Source organism: Drosophila ananassae, chromosome XL (genome assembly GCF_017639315.1).
Source record: "Drosophila ananassae strain 14024-0371.13 chromosome XL, ASM1763931v2, whole genome shotgun sequence".
In the NCBI taxonomy this organism is placed as follows: Eukaryota; Metazoa; Arthropoda; class Insecta; order Diptera; family Drosophilidae; genus Drosophila; species Drosophila ananassae.
In genome coordinates this window covers 9706973-9726494 of record NC_057931.1, presented here as the reverse complement: position 1 = coordinate 9726494, position 19522 = coordinate 9706973, and the positions used below count along the sequence as shown (strand labels likewise).

At 45.0% G+C, this 19522-nt stretch overlaps 2 protein-coding genes across 3 annotated transcripts in view; one reads left to right on the top strand and one right to left on the bottom strand.

Annotated features, from left to right (window-relative positions):
• LOC6504684 (chaoptin) overlaps positions 1-19522 on the top strand; it is a 153437-nt gene that overhangs the window by 84790 nt on the left and 49125 nt on the right. The window lies entirely within an intron of this gene.
• LOC6504828 lies at positions 9932-12619 on the bottom strand. The gene has a single exon (XM_001966375.4). It carries the CDS (start codon positions 12471-12473, stop codon positions 10284-10286), a length of 2190 nt encoding a protein of 729 aa, XP_001966411.2. The 5' UTR covers positions 12474-12619; the 3' UTR covers positions 9932-10283.

The following is a 19522-nucleotide window of genomic DNA, read 5'->3' as shown; positions in this document are numbered from 1 at the left end:
CAAGCGGATCGGAGAGTGTGTCGGAAATGCACACTTGAAATTCGGCTTCGTTAGGAGCATCAGATGGTCTTGGAGCCTGGGACTTGGAGCTGGCCCTTTTCCGCCTTTGAGTTTCATTCGAAGGGAGGAGCCATCCGGAGGAGCTGGCCCAAATTGCATTTCGCAGTCATAATCCGATGCAAGCCGGCCAAAGTGCTTTCACTTCTGGCGAACATGAATTTTGGATCGGCCATAGACAAGGCAACAAATGGTTATCGACGCTTGGGGATTCATTGGGGGCTTCAGTGGCCCGTCGAGAGAATGGAATCATGCACCTGTAAAGTGCTTCAATAAAACGCCCAGACACTAAACTTTAAAGTTTAGTTTGATTTTGTGTCAAAAATGAATTAGAAAAGTCCAGAAAATAGGGAATAATTAGAGGAGTGGCGGGTGGAGTTGAGGAGCAAGTGCATCCATCAGCTTAATGAATTTGCAGTTCATCGAGCGTCACAAAGAAGTAATTACCTAATGCAAAAGGAGTGGCATATAGTCTCGTTCCCCACAAAAACCGCAAAATCAAAGCTCCTTTCCCTTCCAACCGACCAGAATGCTGACAGACGAACGAACCGGACGAGTTGGAGGATGAAGGATGCACAGGATGAGTGACTGGACTGGACTGGACTGGACTGGGCTGGGTAGCCTGCCAGACTGGTTTTCATTCCCATTTACCATTCGCACTCTGCTGCTGCTGCTGCTGCTGCTGCTGTCCGGCACTTGTAGCCATTCTCTCGCTAAGCAGGCCGACACCAAAGCCAAATGAGTTCAGCGCCCGCAGCCGGGAGACAAAAGGACAAAGGACAGGATACCGGGCGGGAGTAGAGGCCAGAGACTGCGGGTTAAGCCTTCCATTAAACGACTATGTGATACCCGATACAACATCATATTTTTCTTTAAAATATTAGATAGTATTTGGTCTTTTAAGGAGAGTCTATTGTTGAGTTTTGAATATTTTTCAAGGATAATAGTCCTTTGAAAATAGTTGGATATCCCCCGAAGTATCAAGAACAGGGAGTGCGAAAATTCATTTCAAATCAAAAGGCACGAACTGCATTCGACGCTTTTCTTTGAGGTTGGCTTTTACTCAGTCTCCTTTCAGTTCCTGCCCCCGATACTGTCCACTTGTGGCAAGAACTGCTAACGAGCGGCGAGGCGAGCAATGATTGCGGTTACTTGCTGGTTTTCATTTCATTTTTCATGCCACTTCTTGGGGCGGTACTTTTTAGGGATGGTCGGTGGGTCAACTTTGGAAGGTGTTTGGCAGCATCTCTTATTCCATCTCTGCCACTGCCACTGCCACTGCCACACTGGCATTGCTGCTAACATTGCCACTGCCACACTGCCCCCTTTGTTAAGCACTTTAAAAACAATGTGGCAGCCCAGGCACTCGTCTTGTTAAATTTAATTTTGCCACTTGCTCGACGAATGACAGGGCACAAAACGAATCCAGACAGCTATCCCAGGAATGAAATGATGCACCCCACCAGTCCTTCTTACTGGTCCTAGTTCTGGTCCTGTTCTTGGTCGTCCTTCCTGGTCAGACAATTTGTCAAATGAATTCCGAGTCATTTTGGAAAATTGCATAAGCCGGAAAAAGTGAATAGAAAGCGTTGGTGGAGAAGTTGGAGTAGGAGTAGGAGTAGGAGAAGGATCCTCCTTCCACGAGACACTTGACATGACACTTGGAGTGGCTCGGGGAATCCCCGGTATGCAGCAGCAGCACCAAAATATTTCAAATGCATTTTACTTTAGATATTACCTGAGCCAGAGCCAGAGCCAGAGCTAGAGCCAGAGATGCAATGAATAGTAGCATTGTTTTCCGCCAAAAACACGGGGGCCTTAGCTACCAGCGTTAAATTTAATTTTCCAATTAAATGTCGTAACTTTTTTCCAACCCAACGCCCCCTGTTCGCGGAACAAAGTTTGTATTTTTTGGCCATCAAACTGACATTGGGGAATATTACAAAACCCCCAAAACGCAGCGGGTGAGATAAAACATTCAGCGAAAAAACTAAAAAAATAAAATAAACATTCAAGCACAGGATGGCGCAAAAATAAAAAAAAAGAGAGTACAACTCTGGGCGATTGCATTTGTTTTTTGTGTATCGGAAGCACAAACATTTTGCAGCTCGGTGGGGAAAATATTTTCAAAAAATATAGCGAAAAGAATTTGTGAAAATATATACATATATTGAAACAAGTGAGGGGAGAAAGGGTATTCCGAAACAAAATATTACACACAAATAGTTAAAAATAAAAACTAACTATCTGGTAGATAAAAATAAAAGGAGATCTGTGATAGAAAGGTAATTAATTGCCTTAAAGTCTCATCCTAAAGGGTATCTGGCAAGGACATGCTGGAATTAGAGTAAAATTCAAATTCAAAAGGCATGAAATTCACACACGAAAGCGATTAATTAACTATCGCTGGGAATTGTTTGAACAGAGAGTCTAAATGAAACTCTAGAAATTTTATTATTTTTTTTTTTTTTTTTTTAGGGAAACATGGGAGCTAATTTCGCGAAGCTGTCCGAGTAACCGTGAAAAGTTTTCGACACTTTAACAGGACCGTGAAATTTGTATAAATTGCACTTGGCATTTTTCTCAAAAATATTCTACTTTATATATATGTATGGTAGTGTTCTGGGCTGAACTTGTCTTACATTAGCCGACAGCAATTGAAATTAGTGGAGTTTAGTTGGTGGGGACCTTGGTGGAACTTTGGTTGTTCGCTTTTCCGGAGGAATGGATGGCAAAGTTTCAAGTTTTTCGCGAACAACTTTGGCAGCAATGTGGCGGCAAATTGGACGCTTGGCAAAGACCGAAAATTAAGCGGCCAGCCGCAAGTCATGCCCCTTCCACGGCACTCCTTCAATCCCATCTCCCAAAAAATCCAAAAAAAAAAAAGAAAATAACTCTTTCCACGTAGCATATTGTAGCCAGTAGACTCCTGGGATCGATCTATGGCTTATTCCACTTCCCCGCCACAAGAATTCAAACTAATTTATTGAGAAAATAAGTTTTTTGGCAGCGAGATGGAGGGTGAGGAATATAGATTACACCTCGAATACCCTTAAAGTCTGTAGTTCGTTTCAATTAGAAGAGCCTCCCTGTTGACCCATTTAATTAAGAGGCTTGTAAACAGGTCGCTCATTAAATGAAACAGAATTGAAAATGGCTCTGATGGCAAAAGTTTTGAGCTTCCGTTTCATTCCGTTGACAGACTGTCTACTGACAGTTTCCTGTTCGATTCCATTCGTTCCGCTGGAGGGAAAAAACAATTATTGTATGCGTCACCGCCGAAAACTATGCAACAGTTATTCTCGAGCAGAGCTGGAAAAGTTTCCGCGGCCATCCTTTCGTCCTTTGACGTTTCGCTGGCCAGTAAAAGTTAAATGAGTTTTTATGCTCCAACTCAACAGCCAAGCCATGGATGGATGGTTTGAGTTGGACCCCCCCCCCCCCTATTTTCTTTCTCCCAAAAATCCACCACCCCTTTCTAATTGGAAAAAGGCAAACGAACGAATGAACGCTCCCAATGACAATACAAAACTTTGCGAAATTGAAATAAATTGCCGGCAATAACAACAACACACAATAAATAACAATGAACGAGTTGGCAGCCCCCCCCCAGCACCTTGAAGGGAGTGATTCCAAGGGGATTCTGGGGTGATTTCAGTGGGAGGTATGGGGAGAAACCATTTAAAACTTGATTAAGGCTCTGTAAGAGTAAGAAAGGGGAGTGTTTGTTTCAAAATATATTTTAATAAAAAAAATAGTAAGATTAATTAAAAAGGATATTCAAATAGTATTCCTATCCCTATAGGTAGGCTATATTTTTTTTTCTTAAAAAAACTTGAAAAGAAATTGTATGGAAAGTGCCTATTAAATCGCTTTATTTGCCAATTTCCGGTTAAGTAATTAAAAGCGTTTCGAGAGAGAGCAATTAAATGGGCAAAAATATATTTCTCGTTTCTGATAGATGCCCCCCCTTCGCAGGCAGGCTGGCTGGCTTGCTGGCAGAATCGTTTGGCGATTTCTGCTAAAATGAATAAATTAATGTTCGCATGAATGATTGCCTGATTGATTGATTGACGCGAAGAGTCGCACAAAGTATTTCTCGTGTGGTTGGATGGTTGGGCGGTTGGATTCTCTGGATTGGTTCTCTGTGGAAATTGGAAAAGTTTCCTTTGTCTGGCTGTGCGGCAGAAAACACATCATGTTTGCCATCAATTCCTGCGGCCAGCCACCAACGGGTTAAACAAGTTAATTCGCGGGTTAATGATGGCTTTGCAACATTTGAACCTCCATCAACTGCCATCTGCCATCCGATATTCATTGTTTTTTCAATAAATCGTAGAGAGTTTAAGAATTTGAAGCCTCAGAACTTTAAGGAAGATAGTTTTGAGAAAATAATATGAAGAAGGGGGACTGTCATACCCTCCTCTACCATGGCTTATATGGATGATTTGGCACTTGTTCTCCCTTATTCTTTTTTTTTTTTTTGCCACGTACTACCCCCTACTTTGGACATTTAAGACCCTTCGCTAATTGAGTTTTCGAAGCCAGAGGGGGAGAAAAAAAAAAAAAAAGAAAGAAAATTCTAATGGGTTTCCGGACTGGTCGTGCTTAGCGTTTAATTGCGCATATTTTCAGGTTCGCTCATTCGCATATTTTGGCATTGCAATAAATACAAAAAAATAATTAACTCATTAAATAAGCATTTGGCGGTGCAGCTATGGGTGGGTGGGTTGGTGTTATGTCCGACTGGGAAGGGACTGGGGCCAACTGGGCCTGTCATAAATATTGCTTAATGCTTTTGGCGACGTCGGTACGCCACTCTACGCCCCGAAAACCATTCGAAAAGGTAATTTTTGGCCACTAGGCCGCAATTAATGCCAAATGGCAGAGACCAGAGACCGCCAGGACATGCCAATGTGTATTTGTGTGTCCTTGTTTTTGGCCAGCACATGGGCCAGCACACGACATTATCATTAAAATGGCCAACAACTTGCAGCAATAATAAAATCATAATTTACAATATTCATTTTGCGGGCCACCAGGACTTGCCCACTTAATAATTTAGTTAATTAATTTTCACACACAGACACACACACACACACACACACACACACATATCCTTAACAAGGAATAGAACTTTTGTTCAACATCCTAAACTCTTACACTCAATTAACATTTGGAATTATTTATCTAAATTATCACGAAGCCAGAAACAGAGACAGAGCCAGAGACAGGACTGGAGACAGGAACTGCATGTCCCAGGTACATTTGAGTTGTTTATCAAATGTGGAATGTGCAACAGGAGGAGCAAGGACGAAGCACAAAGGACACACGGACGGTGGGACAACGACAAACGCCGCCCATTGTTGGCATTTGCAATTATTCATACGCCACGTAGACAAATGTGCTGACAGCCCTTACACACACACACTCGCACACTCGCATACACTTGCACATGGTATATGGCGTCCTGACAGGACACAGGACATTCCTGCTTAGATTTGTTGCCTGCTTGTAATTGTCGCAGATAATTAAGTTGCCTATACTCGTAAGTCAGTCCCCAGTTCGCCCCAGGTCGATGCTTTTTGGCCATTAAAGGATCAGGGCCCACCGGGGGGGTAAGAGGGGGAAAAATAGTGCAAAGGATGGCCCACAGCAAGGATGACTTATTTTTTGAAATATCCTTTTCACGTCAAATCCTTGTAATTGCCCATTTCCAGGTGCTTGCAGAGAGAGAAACAAAGTTTTCAGAAAATATAGTTCCTTCTGCGGCTTATAGGCCATATCTGCTTCGATCTTCATCTGATCCTTGCGAGGAATACCTTAAATGATTTGTGGATGGATTTTCCATAAATCTACATTAAAATCCCAGAACGAAATATTTTTTCAATTTTTTTCATCATTTTCCTGGGGAGACCCCTTCAAAAAGTGGGTTTTCGGCATCTGGCCCACTGGGAAGGCTATATCTCGACCAATTCTCATCCGATTCTCGCGAGGGATACCTTAAACTATTTATTGATCTATTTCCCGCGAATCTGCATCAAAATCTTAAAACAAAATATTTTTTCAAAATTTTTCCAATAATTGTGAAACAACCCCTTGTGGAAAAATAACTTCTCCAAGTGTAGGCTTCTAGAAAAGCTATCTGATTTTTCGAATCATTCCAAAATCCGGCAATTAACAAGTCCTGGAGATCTCGCCCAAGGACCGGGCTTTCTCCGCAGGATGCATAAATACAATAACAGCCCCTGGCAGATTCCCCCCTTTCTGGCCAAATTAAAAGTTACAACTGAGAATTTTCCATCACTTCTGCTCATTTCGTCGCCTGTCGGATCTTTTTGTCCTTTCGTAGTTATTTATATTTGCCAGCCTCTGCTGCCACTCTCCCTTCTCCCCCCAAAAATATCCTTTGGAGAGGGGGGTCGGCTTATTAAAACTGAAAAGAAGCGAAAAAGTGAAGAGGGGGAGGGTGAATGGGCGTAAGATTATAAACAAAATGCGCAGTTTTTGAGTCTTTGTAAAATATTAAAACACATAATTTACAAGGCGAAGTGGCAGGAAAAGAAAGGACTAGACAGAGAGGAAGGGAGTAGAGGCGTGGAGGGGTGGATGAGAGGTCCTGGGAAAAAGGAGAAAGGTCCTGGACTCTAAGAACAATGGCCAGACTAAAACGCATCCCAAAGACAAAGCTACTGCAATTTGTTGTTGCCAAAGCAAAGTTCGCCCCCAAGTTGCAAGTTCAACAAGGAAAAAAAATAAAAGCGGGAAAAATATATATTTATTTAGTTGGATTCTGACAAAAAAAGAGGCAAGTCTGGAATTTTTAGGTTGAGAAAAAAGGGGGGAAAAATGTAATTTAGAAAAGTAATTAACACTAGCTGGTTAGGGATAGAAATTAAAGAGCTATTTCTTGAGGTTATCGATTTTTCGATAGTTACTGATAGACTAGTAGTATTATTAATCGATAAATAATCGAAAAGCAACCTAGTTACTAGATTTTACTATTTTCTTCAAGACTTTTTAAAATAAATACTAACTAGTTACTACATACTGATTATTTGTATTTTGTTGGTATTTTCTCTCTCTGTACTAGCATCTCCCATTATCCTTGTAATCCATTAGCCGCTCTAAAGAAAAGTTTAGTTGATTATTTTTAGCCTAATCCCATTTTGGTCCGAAATCGTCTTACAATTGTTAGCTCTCCACATTATGTGAGGCCACAAAAATGTCTGACCGAAATGAAATTTCAGTAATCTTGGCCAAGTACTCCTCCTCACTTCCACTCCCTTTGCAGGATATATGTATGATGGTACTAGAGGTAGTCGAGGAACCAAACAAAGGCAGTTAATGCCGCACACGACATGCTTTTCATATTAACTTTGAAGGACTTTGTTTCATCATCTGGCTCACCTGATTGCCTCCGAGTACCAAAATACTGTGTGTAATCCGGCTTCCTATTATTGTTGTTGGTGTGTTGCGAGGATAATGGAGGACCAAGGACCATGGACCATGGACCATCCGAGGAATCAATTGGCCATGCCACGCTTGGCCATCGCTTGGCTTCTTGTGGCTAGAAACTGAAACTGAAACTGCAACGGCAGATGCAGCTGCTGCAGCTTCAAGGGTCCATAAATAATAGGCACTAAGCATGTGCTTGGTAATCCGCCAGCAGTGTCCAAAATAAAAAAAAATATAAGAAAACTACAGAGAAAAAAAATATGTAGAGGAAAGTATGAGAAGCACAACAATCCACTCGATGAGCTACTCGAGTCGAGTTCCTTCGTCCTGTGGATTTCCTCGGCCTTGGAGTGGCCAGAGGTGCAACTATTTGAGGCACGAAGACCGCCACAAGCCAAGCAGCATTAAACTGCACTAAGAGAAATGGGGAGTAGCTTACTAAAATTGATTAAAATCTAAAACAAGTCAGAAAATTCTTCTAGATCTCAGATTTCTTTCAAATTTTAAAACAAAGTCCTGTTAAATAGTAACAAAAATGGCAATTATTTTTGTCTCAGTGTATGGCTAGCTCACTGGCACTGAGGCACTGAGCACAACAACAAAACAGGCACACAAAGGATCAAAGTTTCGCCCAGCTCCTGCCCCATTTAATATTAAATGTTTTGCTCCCAGGGAGCTCCTGGAGCCTGGAATCCAGAGCTCTTTTTCCCTCTACAGGTTTCCAAGGCTTCCTTTGGCTTTTCTTTTGGCCGGCTGGGAAAGTTTCGTCCTGCAGTTGGGCTTTTCTTTCGTCCTTTTCCTCCTTTTTGTTGTGTTTTTTATTTATATTTTTTGTTTTGTTTTTTTTTTTTTTTTTGTTAAAATGCAACGGAAACGACCATAAAAACTTGCTGCGAGTGATAAATAAAACTATAAATAATTATGCTAAATAATGAGCAGCCAGTAATCCGGCAGTCAAGGCTTAGTTTTTTTTTTCAGCATTTGTTCGTCCTTAATTTAAAGGACTTGAACTTGAAGTGTTTTACAATCTCACTTAACTGTTTGTTTGTTTTCTGAAATGCCGGGCGGGATGGCTCCTCGCACTTCCATTAAAGCGAGGAGAGGCTATCATAAAATTATACGAGGTGTAGGTGCTTCAAATTAGGCCCAAACACTGAGAGAAACAGTGGAGTTCGAAGTACTTATAATAAAAATTAAATATAAATATAATTAAAACCTTAAAATATAAGATTTTAATTAATAATTAAACTCTAAAAACATTTAGAAACAGTACCCTTTTTCTTGCAGTGCCCGTTTGTTTTGACTCGGTAGTCCTCGATAGTCCTCGATGGCTGGACAAATGTGGCCTCGTTAGCGGACACTGGTCTAGGGCGAGAATGAGTTAATCGAGGGCCGCAAGGACGAGTGGGCGTGGCAGTGGCAGTGGCAGTAGGCCAAAGGCGAGAAAGCAAGAGCCCAGATGGGAGTAATGGGTGGAAAGCGGACCGGACAAGGGTGCTAATTGCGTGGACATGCCAAATGTCGCACTTGGCCAGGACAAACAAGGCTGGCTGGCTGGCTGGCTGGCAGGTGGGCTGGTCTGGACTGGGCTGGAACAACAGGAAAAACAGGGAAAAGGATAGCTGGGTTAGGTGCAAAAAGGACCTGTTCAAATGGCAAATAAACATTAGAGAAAAGACAACAGCAACAGGAAGAGAAACAGAAACAGAAACAGCAATAACAACAGGCCACATCAAAGGGCAATCACACGTGGCTCGTATCCTTTTTTTCGCACTTGGTCCTGGTCCTGGCAGTGACCAAAAGGATGCATACCAGAAAGAGAGAAAGAAACTGGCCACAATAAAAGCGCAACACGTAATTGTTGTTACCATCTAATGGGCGGCAGATGGACCAGAGAACAGAAGAAAAAAGGACACACATCAAGGATATTAACACTTGAAATGGCCTGGGCGAAAGGGAAGCGAACGATAAAACAATCAATCCCAAGGATACGCTCCTAATCGTCAATAAAACTTCATTACACCGAAATGGCTTAAAGACATCAAGTCCAACTATTTAAAATTGAAGCATGTGCAGTATGTCCTGACCACCAGATTGTCCTGCGGCTTAATTCGATTCCCCTTGCACATTTTTGTAACCTTTAACTTGCCAACTCCCCAACCCCCCCGGGTTGGTAGAATGTTTCGCTTAATTCACTTACCACGGAGCAGATTGCTGGCCACTCTGCTGGTCGCTCTTTATTTGATTTTTTCTGGTCTGGTGCCAATTGAAGCCAACCAAGTCAGTGGACAGTGGACCGTGATTCACTTACTTTTTTTTGGCTTTAAAGGGCAGTGAACAATTGCTATTTTTTATTTAATTTTTAGGAGAAATAGGAAGGAGACTTTTGATTGAAAACTCCAATTTTTATTGATTTTTTTTCTACATACGTATATATTTTAAATAATACTCTGCTGCCCAAGGTAGAAATCACCTTTTTTGAATATTTTCTTCCTTTTTTTTTTCTCAATTTGTTGTGTGTGTGTGTGGGGGTGTGTGTGTGGTGGCGCCATCAATGGCCGGCGGCCGGGACTTGGAGTGGTTGGCAAACAAGGACATGGCCGCCGGATCGTCGAGTAATCAAAGCTGGACAAGGACCTTCAGGCCACTCCCCCCACAATATCTCCTGAATATCCCGAATGTCCTGAATATTTGCTCTGCTCTTCGATGGGTCGCTTCCACCTTCTGGTTACAGATTCTCCTTCTCCTTCCCTTCTCTGTTTTTTTTTTTAAACCTGAAACTCATCGTCCGCGGGCTCTATGTCCAGGCTGAGCTCCTCGGACTCGGTGCGGAGTATGAGTGGCCGGTCGGCCAGTGGCCTCAAAGGACTACTCTCCTCCAAAGTGGGCAGTGGTATCAGGACCTGGCCAGTCCTCCTCCTGGGACTATTCTCCCGACTCGTCATATTGTCGCCTTGTCGGGGAGGATCACTGTTCCTCTCCTGCTGATGCCTGTCCTGGTGCTGCTGCTCCTTGCGCCAGTGGACGTTCCTCTTGCTACGCTCCTTGCTGGACTCCTGCTGAGTGATGGCGCCGGGACTGAAGCTCCGGTCGGGACTGGAGCTGGGGAGACTGGGCTCACTGGGCCGGCGGTGGGGCCAGAGCCGGGAGAGACTGGTGGCGTCGGGAAGGCTGCGGCAACTGCTGAAGCCACTGCCACCGGTGGTTGTGGTGGTGGTGGTGGTCTGGGTCTGGGTCTGGGGGGAGGTGTTGGTGGTGGGGCCGGAGCTGGCCTCGGGAATAGCTCCATGGGTGAACAGATCCATGATGCTGAGGGGAGTGGTCGGCTCCTTCTTGACGGTCTTCAGGCGGTGCAGGGTGATGCAGAACTCCTTGAAGCCATGCACCGTGTGGTAGTTATTCGGCTGATCCTTGGCCGATCCAGGAGCCACACTGTGACTAGTCCCTCCCGACTGGGAGATCCTGCGCGGGTGCTCCATGCCCGGCGACCAGGTGTGCTGGTAGTGCGGCGCCTCCAGGTCCATCTGGCTCTCGTCCAGCCGGTCGATGGCGTCCTGCAGGGCGGGATCCAGGAGGGCCACCTCCCTAGCCGTGCGGACGTCGTGCCGCCAGAACTTGTGATGCCTCTGGACCGCGGGAGCAACCTCCTTGATCCTCAGCACCACCACCCCCATCAGCCAGACGCAGACGATGTTCAGGAGGGTCAGAGCCATGCTAACGGCGGCACACACCAAAAGCTCAATGGACAGGTCCGTGGAGTAGGTCCTGTGCTTCGCCAGACTCCCCAGCAGCTCATGATCCGGTGGCAGGAGATGCGTCCCGATGGCCAGGGCCCACAGCAGGCCGGCATTCACGGCCGGCGGCAGCAGGGAGGCGGATATGGCCACGCCCACCAGGGAGCCCGTATTGCCACCCAGTACGGCGATGGCCCCCGCTGCCCCCGAGGCCAGGGCGGTGCAGATGCCGATGGCGAGGGAGTGGGTGTCGCAGCGGGAGACGATCTCCTCGGTGAGGCCCGAGGAGATGGCGAAGAAGTGACCGAATCCGCAGACGATTCCTCCGAAGAAGAAGCCAATGCCCACGGAGACGGCAATCCCCAGGAGCTCGTTCTTGAGGCCCAGACACCTCAGCTCCCGATCCCCGATGACCGAGCCGAAAATGGCGGCGATAATCGGACCCATGAGGGGCGATATCAGCATGGAGCTGGAGAGGAACAGGAAGCTGTTCTCCACCAGGCCGACGCAGGAGAGCAGGGCGGCGGCCATCAGGAGCACCACGAAGTCAAAGGTCAGCGTGGCGTCCCGCCTCACCTGCCGCACCACCTGATTCACATTCAAGCGACACCGCACCGAGTCCATGAAGCTCTGCCAACCCTGGCTCTGCTCCTGGTCCTCGTCCTGGGCCAGCGACTGCCCGTCCTCCGTCTCCTTGAACCCCTGCGCCCTCGACTTGACCCTGGTCTCCAGGCAGGTCAGGGCCGAGACCTGGCTGCCGGGGCGCTCGCCCACGCCCCAGTCCTGCAGGGTGCAGAGGAGCTTCTCGTACTTCTCGTCCTGGCGCATATGGAATCGGGCCTGCAGCTGCTTGCCCTCCACGTCCTGCGACCAAAAGACATCCTCCAGCCGCAGCTCGTCCACAATCGCCCGCAGGACGTGCTCCAGCGTGGCATTGTTCTTCAGATAGGGCATCACCAGAGCTCGGCTCTGCGACCTGGTGGGCAGGGGATGGTGGGGGCGGGACGGGAGATGCTGCTGCAGGGAGATCGAGGCCAAGGACACCTCACCGTCGCTGGCCGCTATGTGGCCCAGGCGCCAGCATCGCTCGCAGAGATCCGCGCCCAGTTCCGAGATCCTTTTCCCCCCAAAGCTCCCGCCGCAGCAGGAGCAGGACCTCGGGTTCAGACGCAGCTCCTCCGCTTCGGTGGGCACCGTCACCACCACGCACACGGCGGCAGTCATCGCCTCGCATCAAGGATCTTCTTCGCGCGTTCGTCCTCGGTGTGTCCTGTGGGATTCCCCGCTTCCCGTATCCTTACTTGGACTCGTCTCTTGTGCTGTGTTCTTGTGTGAATAATAAACGGACAGTTAGTGATCGTTTTCGATGGCTCTCCGCTGGGTTACTATTCCGATTCCGATTCCGATTCCAGTTTCCCCTCCGGGCCTTCAAATCTCTCACAAACAGTGCCTCTATCTTGGCCACTTCACACCCGATCCCCTCCTGGGGTATTTTTAGCGATTTTTGGATCGATTTCCCCTCGATCTCCATCAAAATCCCACAAAAAAATATTTTTCAAATTTTTTTCAAAATTTTCCTGGGGAGACCCCTTCAAAAAGTGGGTTTTCGGCATCTGGCCCACTGGGAAGGCTATATCTCGGCCAATTCTCATCCGATTCTCGCGAGAGATACCTCAATCGCTTTGTATATCGAATATCTATCGATCTGCATCAAAATCCCACAGCAAAATATTTGTTCAATTTTTTTCAAAATTTTCCTGTTGAGACCCCTTCAAAAAGTGGGTTTTCCGCATCTGGACCACTGGGAAGGCTATATCTCGGCCAATTCTCATCCGATTCCTGTAGGGAATGCCTCAAACCGTTTGTGGCTTAATTTGTCATAATTTTTTAATGAAATCTAGGAATAAAAATGTCTATTTCCATTTTTCGAATATTTTTTAAGGAACTTTAAACCAAATGCATTTGTTAGCCGATGTTCTGAAAGAAATGAAAGTCGCTGAACGGCTGTGACCTTTTGAATGGCCAACAATGAGTTTAAATTGACCGGAAATTAATTAAACCGCCACGCCATTGTTTCTAAAAATAATTTCTCTCGCCGGGCTTAGATCCTCCGGCGCCCTTTCAGCGCCATCCTATGCTTTTCAGCGCTTTTCGCGATTTTCTCGCGTTTTTCCCTCACTTTTGCGAAGAACTCACATCTAAAACAGGGACATCATGTCCGTTGCAACATCCTGATGATGAGGAGGGTGACAGGGGAGGAGAAGGAGAGGGAGAAGGAGGAGGAGGAGGGGGACAGGGGGCCCAGGGACCAGTACTCGGAACAGGACATTGAGGATGATGATGATGATGGTGATGGACACTGCGACAGATGCGCGTTTTATCCTGTTTGCACGCGACTGCGGATGCAGCTAAACCAGGGACAGAGACACCCCCGTCCTATGCCACCCACACCACCACCCCTCCCCCCTTGGTGGGGCACCCCTTTCCCTCCCTCTATGCTATGCGGAGCTATGCGCCGCGTTTATTTGCATCCGCTGCAGTGCGGATGGCAGCAGAGTCCTGGTGCGGGTGCTGGTGTGGGTTTCTGGCAAAGTCCCTTTAAAGTCCTCACTCCTCCGACTACCTCCCCCTTCTTGCCGCATAATCGAAACAACTACGACACAAAAACAACAAAAAAAAAGAGGCAAACTCACACAAAAAACATAAACAAAGCAACAAAAAACAAAAAAACTAAAAAAAGAAAGAAAAAAAGTGGGAGGATGCCCGAAGGTGCAGAGCAGCCGAAATGTCAACAATCTGCAACAGCCATGAAATATTATGAGGCTTTTGCGAGTTAAAGGGTACAAGGTGGGTGGGTGGTATGAGGACGGGGGTGATGGTGGCCCGGGGCGGGGCGGGGCAGTGGGGCAGTAATAATGCAACACACAGAAGTCGCACGAAAAACGCGTGAAAAACTCATAAAAAACTCTAGAAAAAAAAAAGATGAGACTTGACAACAAAAAACACACAGAGCTTCTTCAGGGCAAGAGAGATGCTCTTCAGGGCTCCGGGTTTTTAGTTTTAAATTAATAATAATAATAATTTAATAATAAATATAATAATAATGCTTGTAGAAGACTAACTATATTCTTTTTTAAATAAATTAGTTTTTAATTAGTTTATTAGCTCTTAATTATTTCTACTAAATATATTTCTTATTTATTTAATTTTATTTTATTCTTGGGAAGTGTATGCTTTAGTCTGCTTAATTTTTTTATCTCCAGGAAGTCCAGGAAAATTCCACGGTGTCCATTATCTAGCGGGCTTTTTTGGCAGTTGTTTTTCCGCTTTCTTTATTTTTTGTTTTCACGCGTTTTCCATTTCCATTTTGCAGTGGCTTCTTTTGGGGATAATGCACTGAACAAAAATCTAGAGACTAAAGAAATGAATATAGAAGAGTATAACTAAGTAAATTATACCAAATATACTAAAATAAATTAATAAAAAATCTTAAAACAAAACATCTCTGAGGAAAGAGATCTATAAAAGACACTGTCAGGTTGCTTTCTTGATTAAAAAATTATTATAAAATCATAAGAAAATAGTACTTCCTTTTTTTCTTAAAATCAAATATATAAAACTGCCTAGTATGTATAAGTTTCTCTCAGTGTTTTAACGCATGTGTGTGCAATTGTGTCGAGATCAAGCGTCAAAATTACATTGTTGGCATAAGCTGGCCAGCGGTTCGGCTCTCCGCCTTTTTCAGGCTCTGACTTTTTGCAAGGACCTTCCCTATCATTCCATCTCTTTCTCTCTCCTACCCTCCCAACTATAGCCATCTCTTTCTTGTTTTTATTGCTGTTGCCGATTCTGTGGCTCCTGTTGCTCGAAATCCTTGCCATTGTCTGGACGTTTGTTTTTGGTATTTTTTTTTTTTTTATCCTCCTGCCCGCCTGGCTGGCTGTCCGCAGAATGTCCGTACAAGAGAGGGAGGATCAGAAGCCGGCGGGGAGGGGGAGGGGGAGGGGGTGGCGGTGATTGTTGCAATTTCTCGTTAAATTGAATTCGCTCGTTCAATGCGAAAGAGTCCTGGGATTGAAAGTGCGAGCAAGGGATTACGAATTGCGGGCAGTGGAGGTTGAAGGGAAGGACATGGGGTTGTCCGCCGGAGGAGGAGGAGGAGCAAGAGGATGTTGCAAGCTGCACTGCTTATTTATGACAAGTGGCCGGAGAAGGAGGAGGAGGAGGAGGGAGGGGTCGAAGGGGCAGCCGTGGTCATCGTGGCTTTTTCCCGGCCGGACAACAGGAATGAATGAATACGTGGAGGCATTACGAGATTGCAGGGCTTTGGTTTTTCTCCCAAATTACACAAAACACAGGCGGCCGGCTCAACACGCTTGTTAGGGCCATATCCTTTCGTCCAGGATCCCCTGGCCCTCCCCTCCCTCTGGCCAATTAAAAAAGTCTGCCGCGAAAGCAATGACTGCAAAATGGTCCAAAAAGTGCGACCTGGGGGCTCAGATGCTATGACAGTTGGGAGGTCGGTGGAGATTGGAGGTTGGGGGTTCGAGGGCAAAAATGATTCATGACTCGTCATCATCGTCGTCATTATCATCGTCATGACCCCGTCATAGTAATGGGTTAATTGCTGCCAACATCTCCGCCCCTAAACAATCTCAATCTGAACAGCCCACTGTCTGTCACTGCCACCCACCCATCCACCCATCCATCCATCCATCTATCCACCTTTCAATACTCGATTGCATATTGTGGAATTTGGAAATTTCACAGATGCTTTTGCTTTTGCAGAGAGGGAGTGGTGGTGGTGGGGAAAAATGAGGTTGCAAATAGCTAGAATGCCACGAGATGCCGCAGGCAGGCAGTCAGGCAGTCAGGCAGTCAGGCAGCCTGGCAGTCAGCCGCATGTGAAATACAAAATTAAGCCTCGCACTTATATGCAATTTACACAATTATTGCCATTAATTGAGTTGCTTGATTTGGAGTTTGAATTTGTGTTTCAAATTTTGTAGCAATGGTTTCAGTTTCGGGCTTATCACTAAATGCAATAGAGTGCAGTTGAATGATCACTTTGAGGACGTCCTTCCAAAGGACAAATGGCATTGAGCCGATCTAATGAGATGATATCTGAAATCCCACCAGACTGAATATCATTTGGCAAATTGCACAACAACTCAGCGATAAGACTGGCATTAAGTCTCTCCATATCCCTACCATTCCAATTACTTAAGTAAAGTGAGTTTCGGCAAAGTGGCTTAGTTCGAATGGAGAGGGAGCACTAACTAAGGTGCAAACATGTGTAAGGCAACTTGAACCTCAAGCTGTATCACAGGATCTGCATCTGTATCTGTATCTGAATCTGAATCTGTATTCGAATCGCCTGGCATTATCCTTATCATTGTTATACTTAAGTTAACAGCAGCTTAACTAAGCAAACGAACACATACAGTAATCAAGGAAGCACACTCCCCACAACCTCAAATCTTGGCTTTTATGGCGAAAAGTACAGTGGGATGAAGGGTCTATATATAGGGATAAAAAAAACTTAAAAGATTAGAGGGTTTAAGAGGCTAAAGCTAAAAGAACAAAGAATTTATATAGCTGATTTCATAGATCTACCTCTCAAGACTTTCGAGATATAACACTTTAAACTGGCGGACAGTGTAGCGGACACGCGGACACTCAAACACCACCCATTGTCATCGCTCACCTTCTGGCTTTTGTTCAACTGTGCGGGGGCAACAACACCACTTGAGCCGTGCTCATTTTGTGGCAGGCGCAAATCCCCATAATCAGAAAGCTTTTGCACTTTATTTGCGTTAGTTTCAATTATATAAACAACAACGGCAAGGACGAGAGAGAGCTACGAGATACGAGCTGCGAGATACGAGCCACAGGCCTACTACTACAGCTCCTGGCAGCCAGAAAATGGTGGGAGAAGAACCAATTACCGCTTGATTTAGCACACACACACACACACTCATACTCATTACACACACATGTACATGTACAGTCACAGACATAAGCATAAAGCCAGGAATAAACTTATTGAGATTCATTGAACAGATTGTGAAGCCTGTACTTTATTGAGAGACAGAGATGCGTAAAAATAAAACACAAACATGAAGAGAAAAAAATAAATATTTGTTGAAAGCGTAGTCGAACCTGGACTTGAAACAGAAAAAAGATAGTCCTTTTTTTCCCGATAACTGTTTCGATAAATCGGCCAGGCAGCCCTGCTGCGTTGTTAGACAGACAATGGCCGGCCTAATGCTTCAGCTGGTAAATACAAACACAAATATGTACACTGAAAAATTATGTATGTATGGTGGAGGATGGTAAAGGATATGGTTGGGATGCTTATGCCAGAGTGGGTGTGCCAGAGTGGGTGTGCCAGTGTGTGTGTTTACTTTGCATAAAAGCTCAGGCATTGAAAACTAAAATACTGCACAACACATTGAGACTTTGTATTGCAAAGCATTAGGCGCCGTTTCATTTATATTTTATGCACACACACTCTACACACACACACTCTACACACACACACTCTACACACACACTCACTCTGTACACACACTCTCTTGGCATGGCATTTAAGTGCTGTCTGTGTGTGTCCTTGTGTCTGTGTGCAATCCTGCTTAATAGTTAAATAAACAGAAGTTTCCTTTTGCCATCGGCTGGCTTAAAGGACATTTGGCATTCTGCCTGCCAGCCGCTTTTTAGTCCTCTCTGTATCTGTATCTGTATCTGTATCTGTATCTGTATCTGTGTCCTTTTTTTTTTTACGGCAATCACTTTACAGTTGTTGAGGTTTTAATAGTCCTGACTGCCTCATGCTTTTCCATTTAACCAATTACTGCCATTGCAAGACTGCCATTGCAGATTGTTCCTGTTTTTTAATCGAAAAGAAAGGGAAATCATATATGCAAAAGTATGTTCGGGGTGATTAATGGTAATGCCAATGACTTTTATTGTTGGCTATAAAAAAAAATGATAAAAAAAGAGTGTTTCTTGCATTTTAAACTCAAAACACCTGAGAATTCAAAATATTGAAATGTATCTCTTTAGAAAAGTGCTGCCCAAAAGTATGCAGCAGAAATGGTTGAAGGAAACAAGATGCCTCCACAGGCCCATAGATGGCGTATGTGCTTTCCCATGCAAATCATGGCAGGTGATATTTATATTCCGGACCGGAAACAAGATGCGTATTACACTACCCCCCACCCACCCCCTTGCAATCAGCGGACTAATGCAGCTCGTTAGCCAAACACACAGATGCAGATACAAATACAAACATAGAAAGTTAAACACAGACGCTCTCACATGATTTTATTCACACACATACACACGCCCAGTGTGTTTGTCAGCAAGGAGCTGGCTGGCAAAAGGATATAAAAAAAAGGATAAGACTAATGCCATTTTCCACAAGAGAGGTTCTATTCTCGACATATTTATGATTCAAATGCCTCGCAAATCTTTCACTTTTTCTCACAAATTTATTTAAAAAACTGCAATAATAATCATTATTATTAAGAATATAATCCTTTGTGATTGAAGGACATTTTTGGGCCATTTGTCACTCAAAAGGCTCGAAAAGTGCCACAGTCTGTTGGCAAATTGGATGGGACTTCTGGTTCGAGTTGAAGTCTGAAGCCTCGAGAAGGGGCACCTTTGTCCCTTTGTCCGTTTCGTTGGGCAATTTGCAAAAGCGACAGGTGGACAGGCGGACAGAGGGCAGGCGGACAGAGGACAGAGGGACAAGCGGACAGACGGACAGTCAGACGGACAGCCAGACTTTCGAGGTGAGCAACGGCATCTTTATAAAGTTCCCAGTCGCGTGGCACTTGGCATTATACAGTTGAATGGATTGCAGTTCGAGTTTTGGGTTTTCGGGTTGGAGTTTGTCCAGGAGTCCAGGACATGCCCCTGCTCCGCTCCGAGAAGTTGCGAAAGTCAACTTAATCCCGCATAATCGCACCCAATTCATAGTTGGAAACTTACCACAAAGCTGGGCCACCAGCCTCCAGCCACCAGCCACCAGCCACAGACCCTGGCCTGGCCTGGCCTAGCTATTAAGTCACGAAGAATGCCCCACTCTGCCACCCCCCCCAAAAAAAATGCCACAATTCTTTTTTTTTTTTTTGCATTCGCATTTGTTTTTCTTCAGAACTTTGGTTGTTGGCTGAATTTCAATTTAAGAAAAACATGTTGGCTTGCCTGATTTCGGATTTATGATTTCGGATTTCGGATTTCGGATCTGGAGATTCTCTCTATAA

Bases quoted from the DNA above. Each gene is read 5' to 3' on its own strand.
- LOC6504828 (XM_001966375.4), bottom strand. From the start codon at position 12,473: ATGACTGCCGCCGTGTGCGTGGTGGTGACGGTGCCCACCGAAGCGGAG.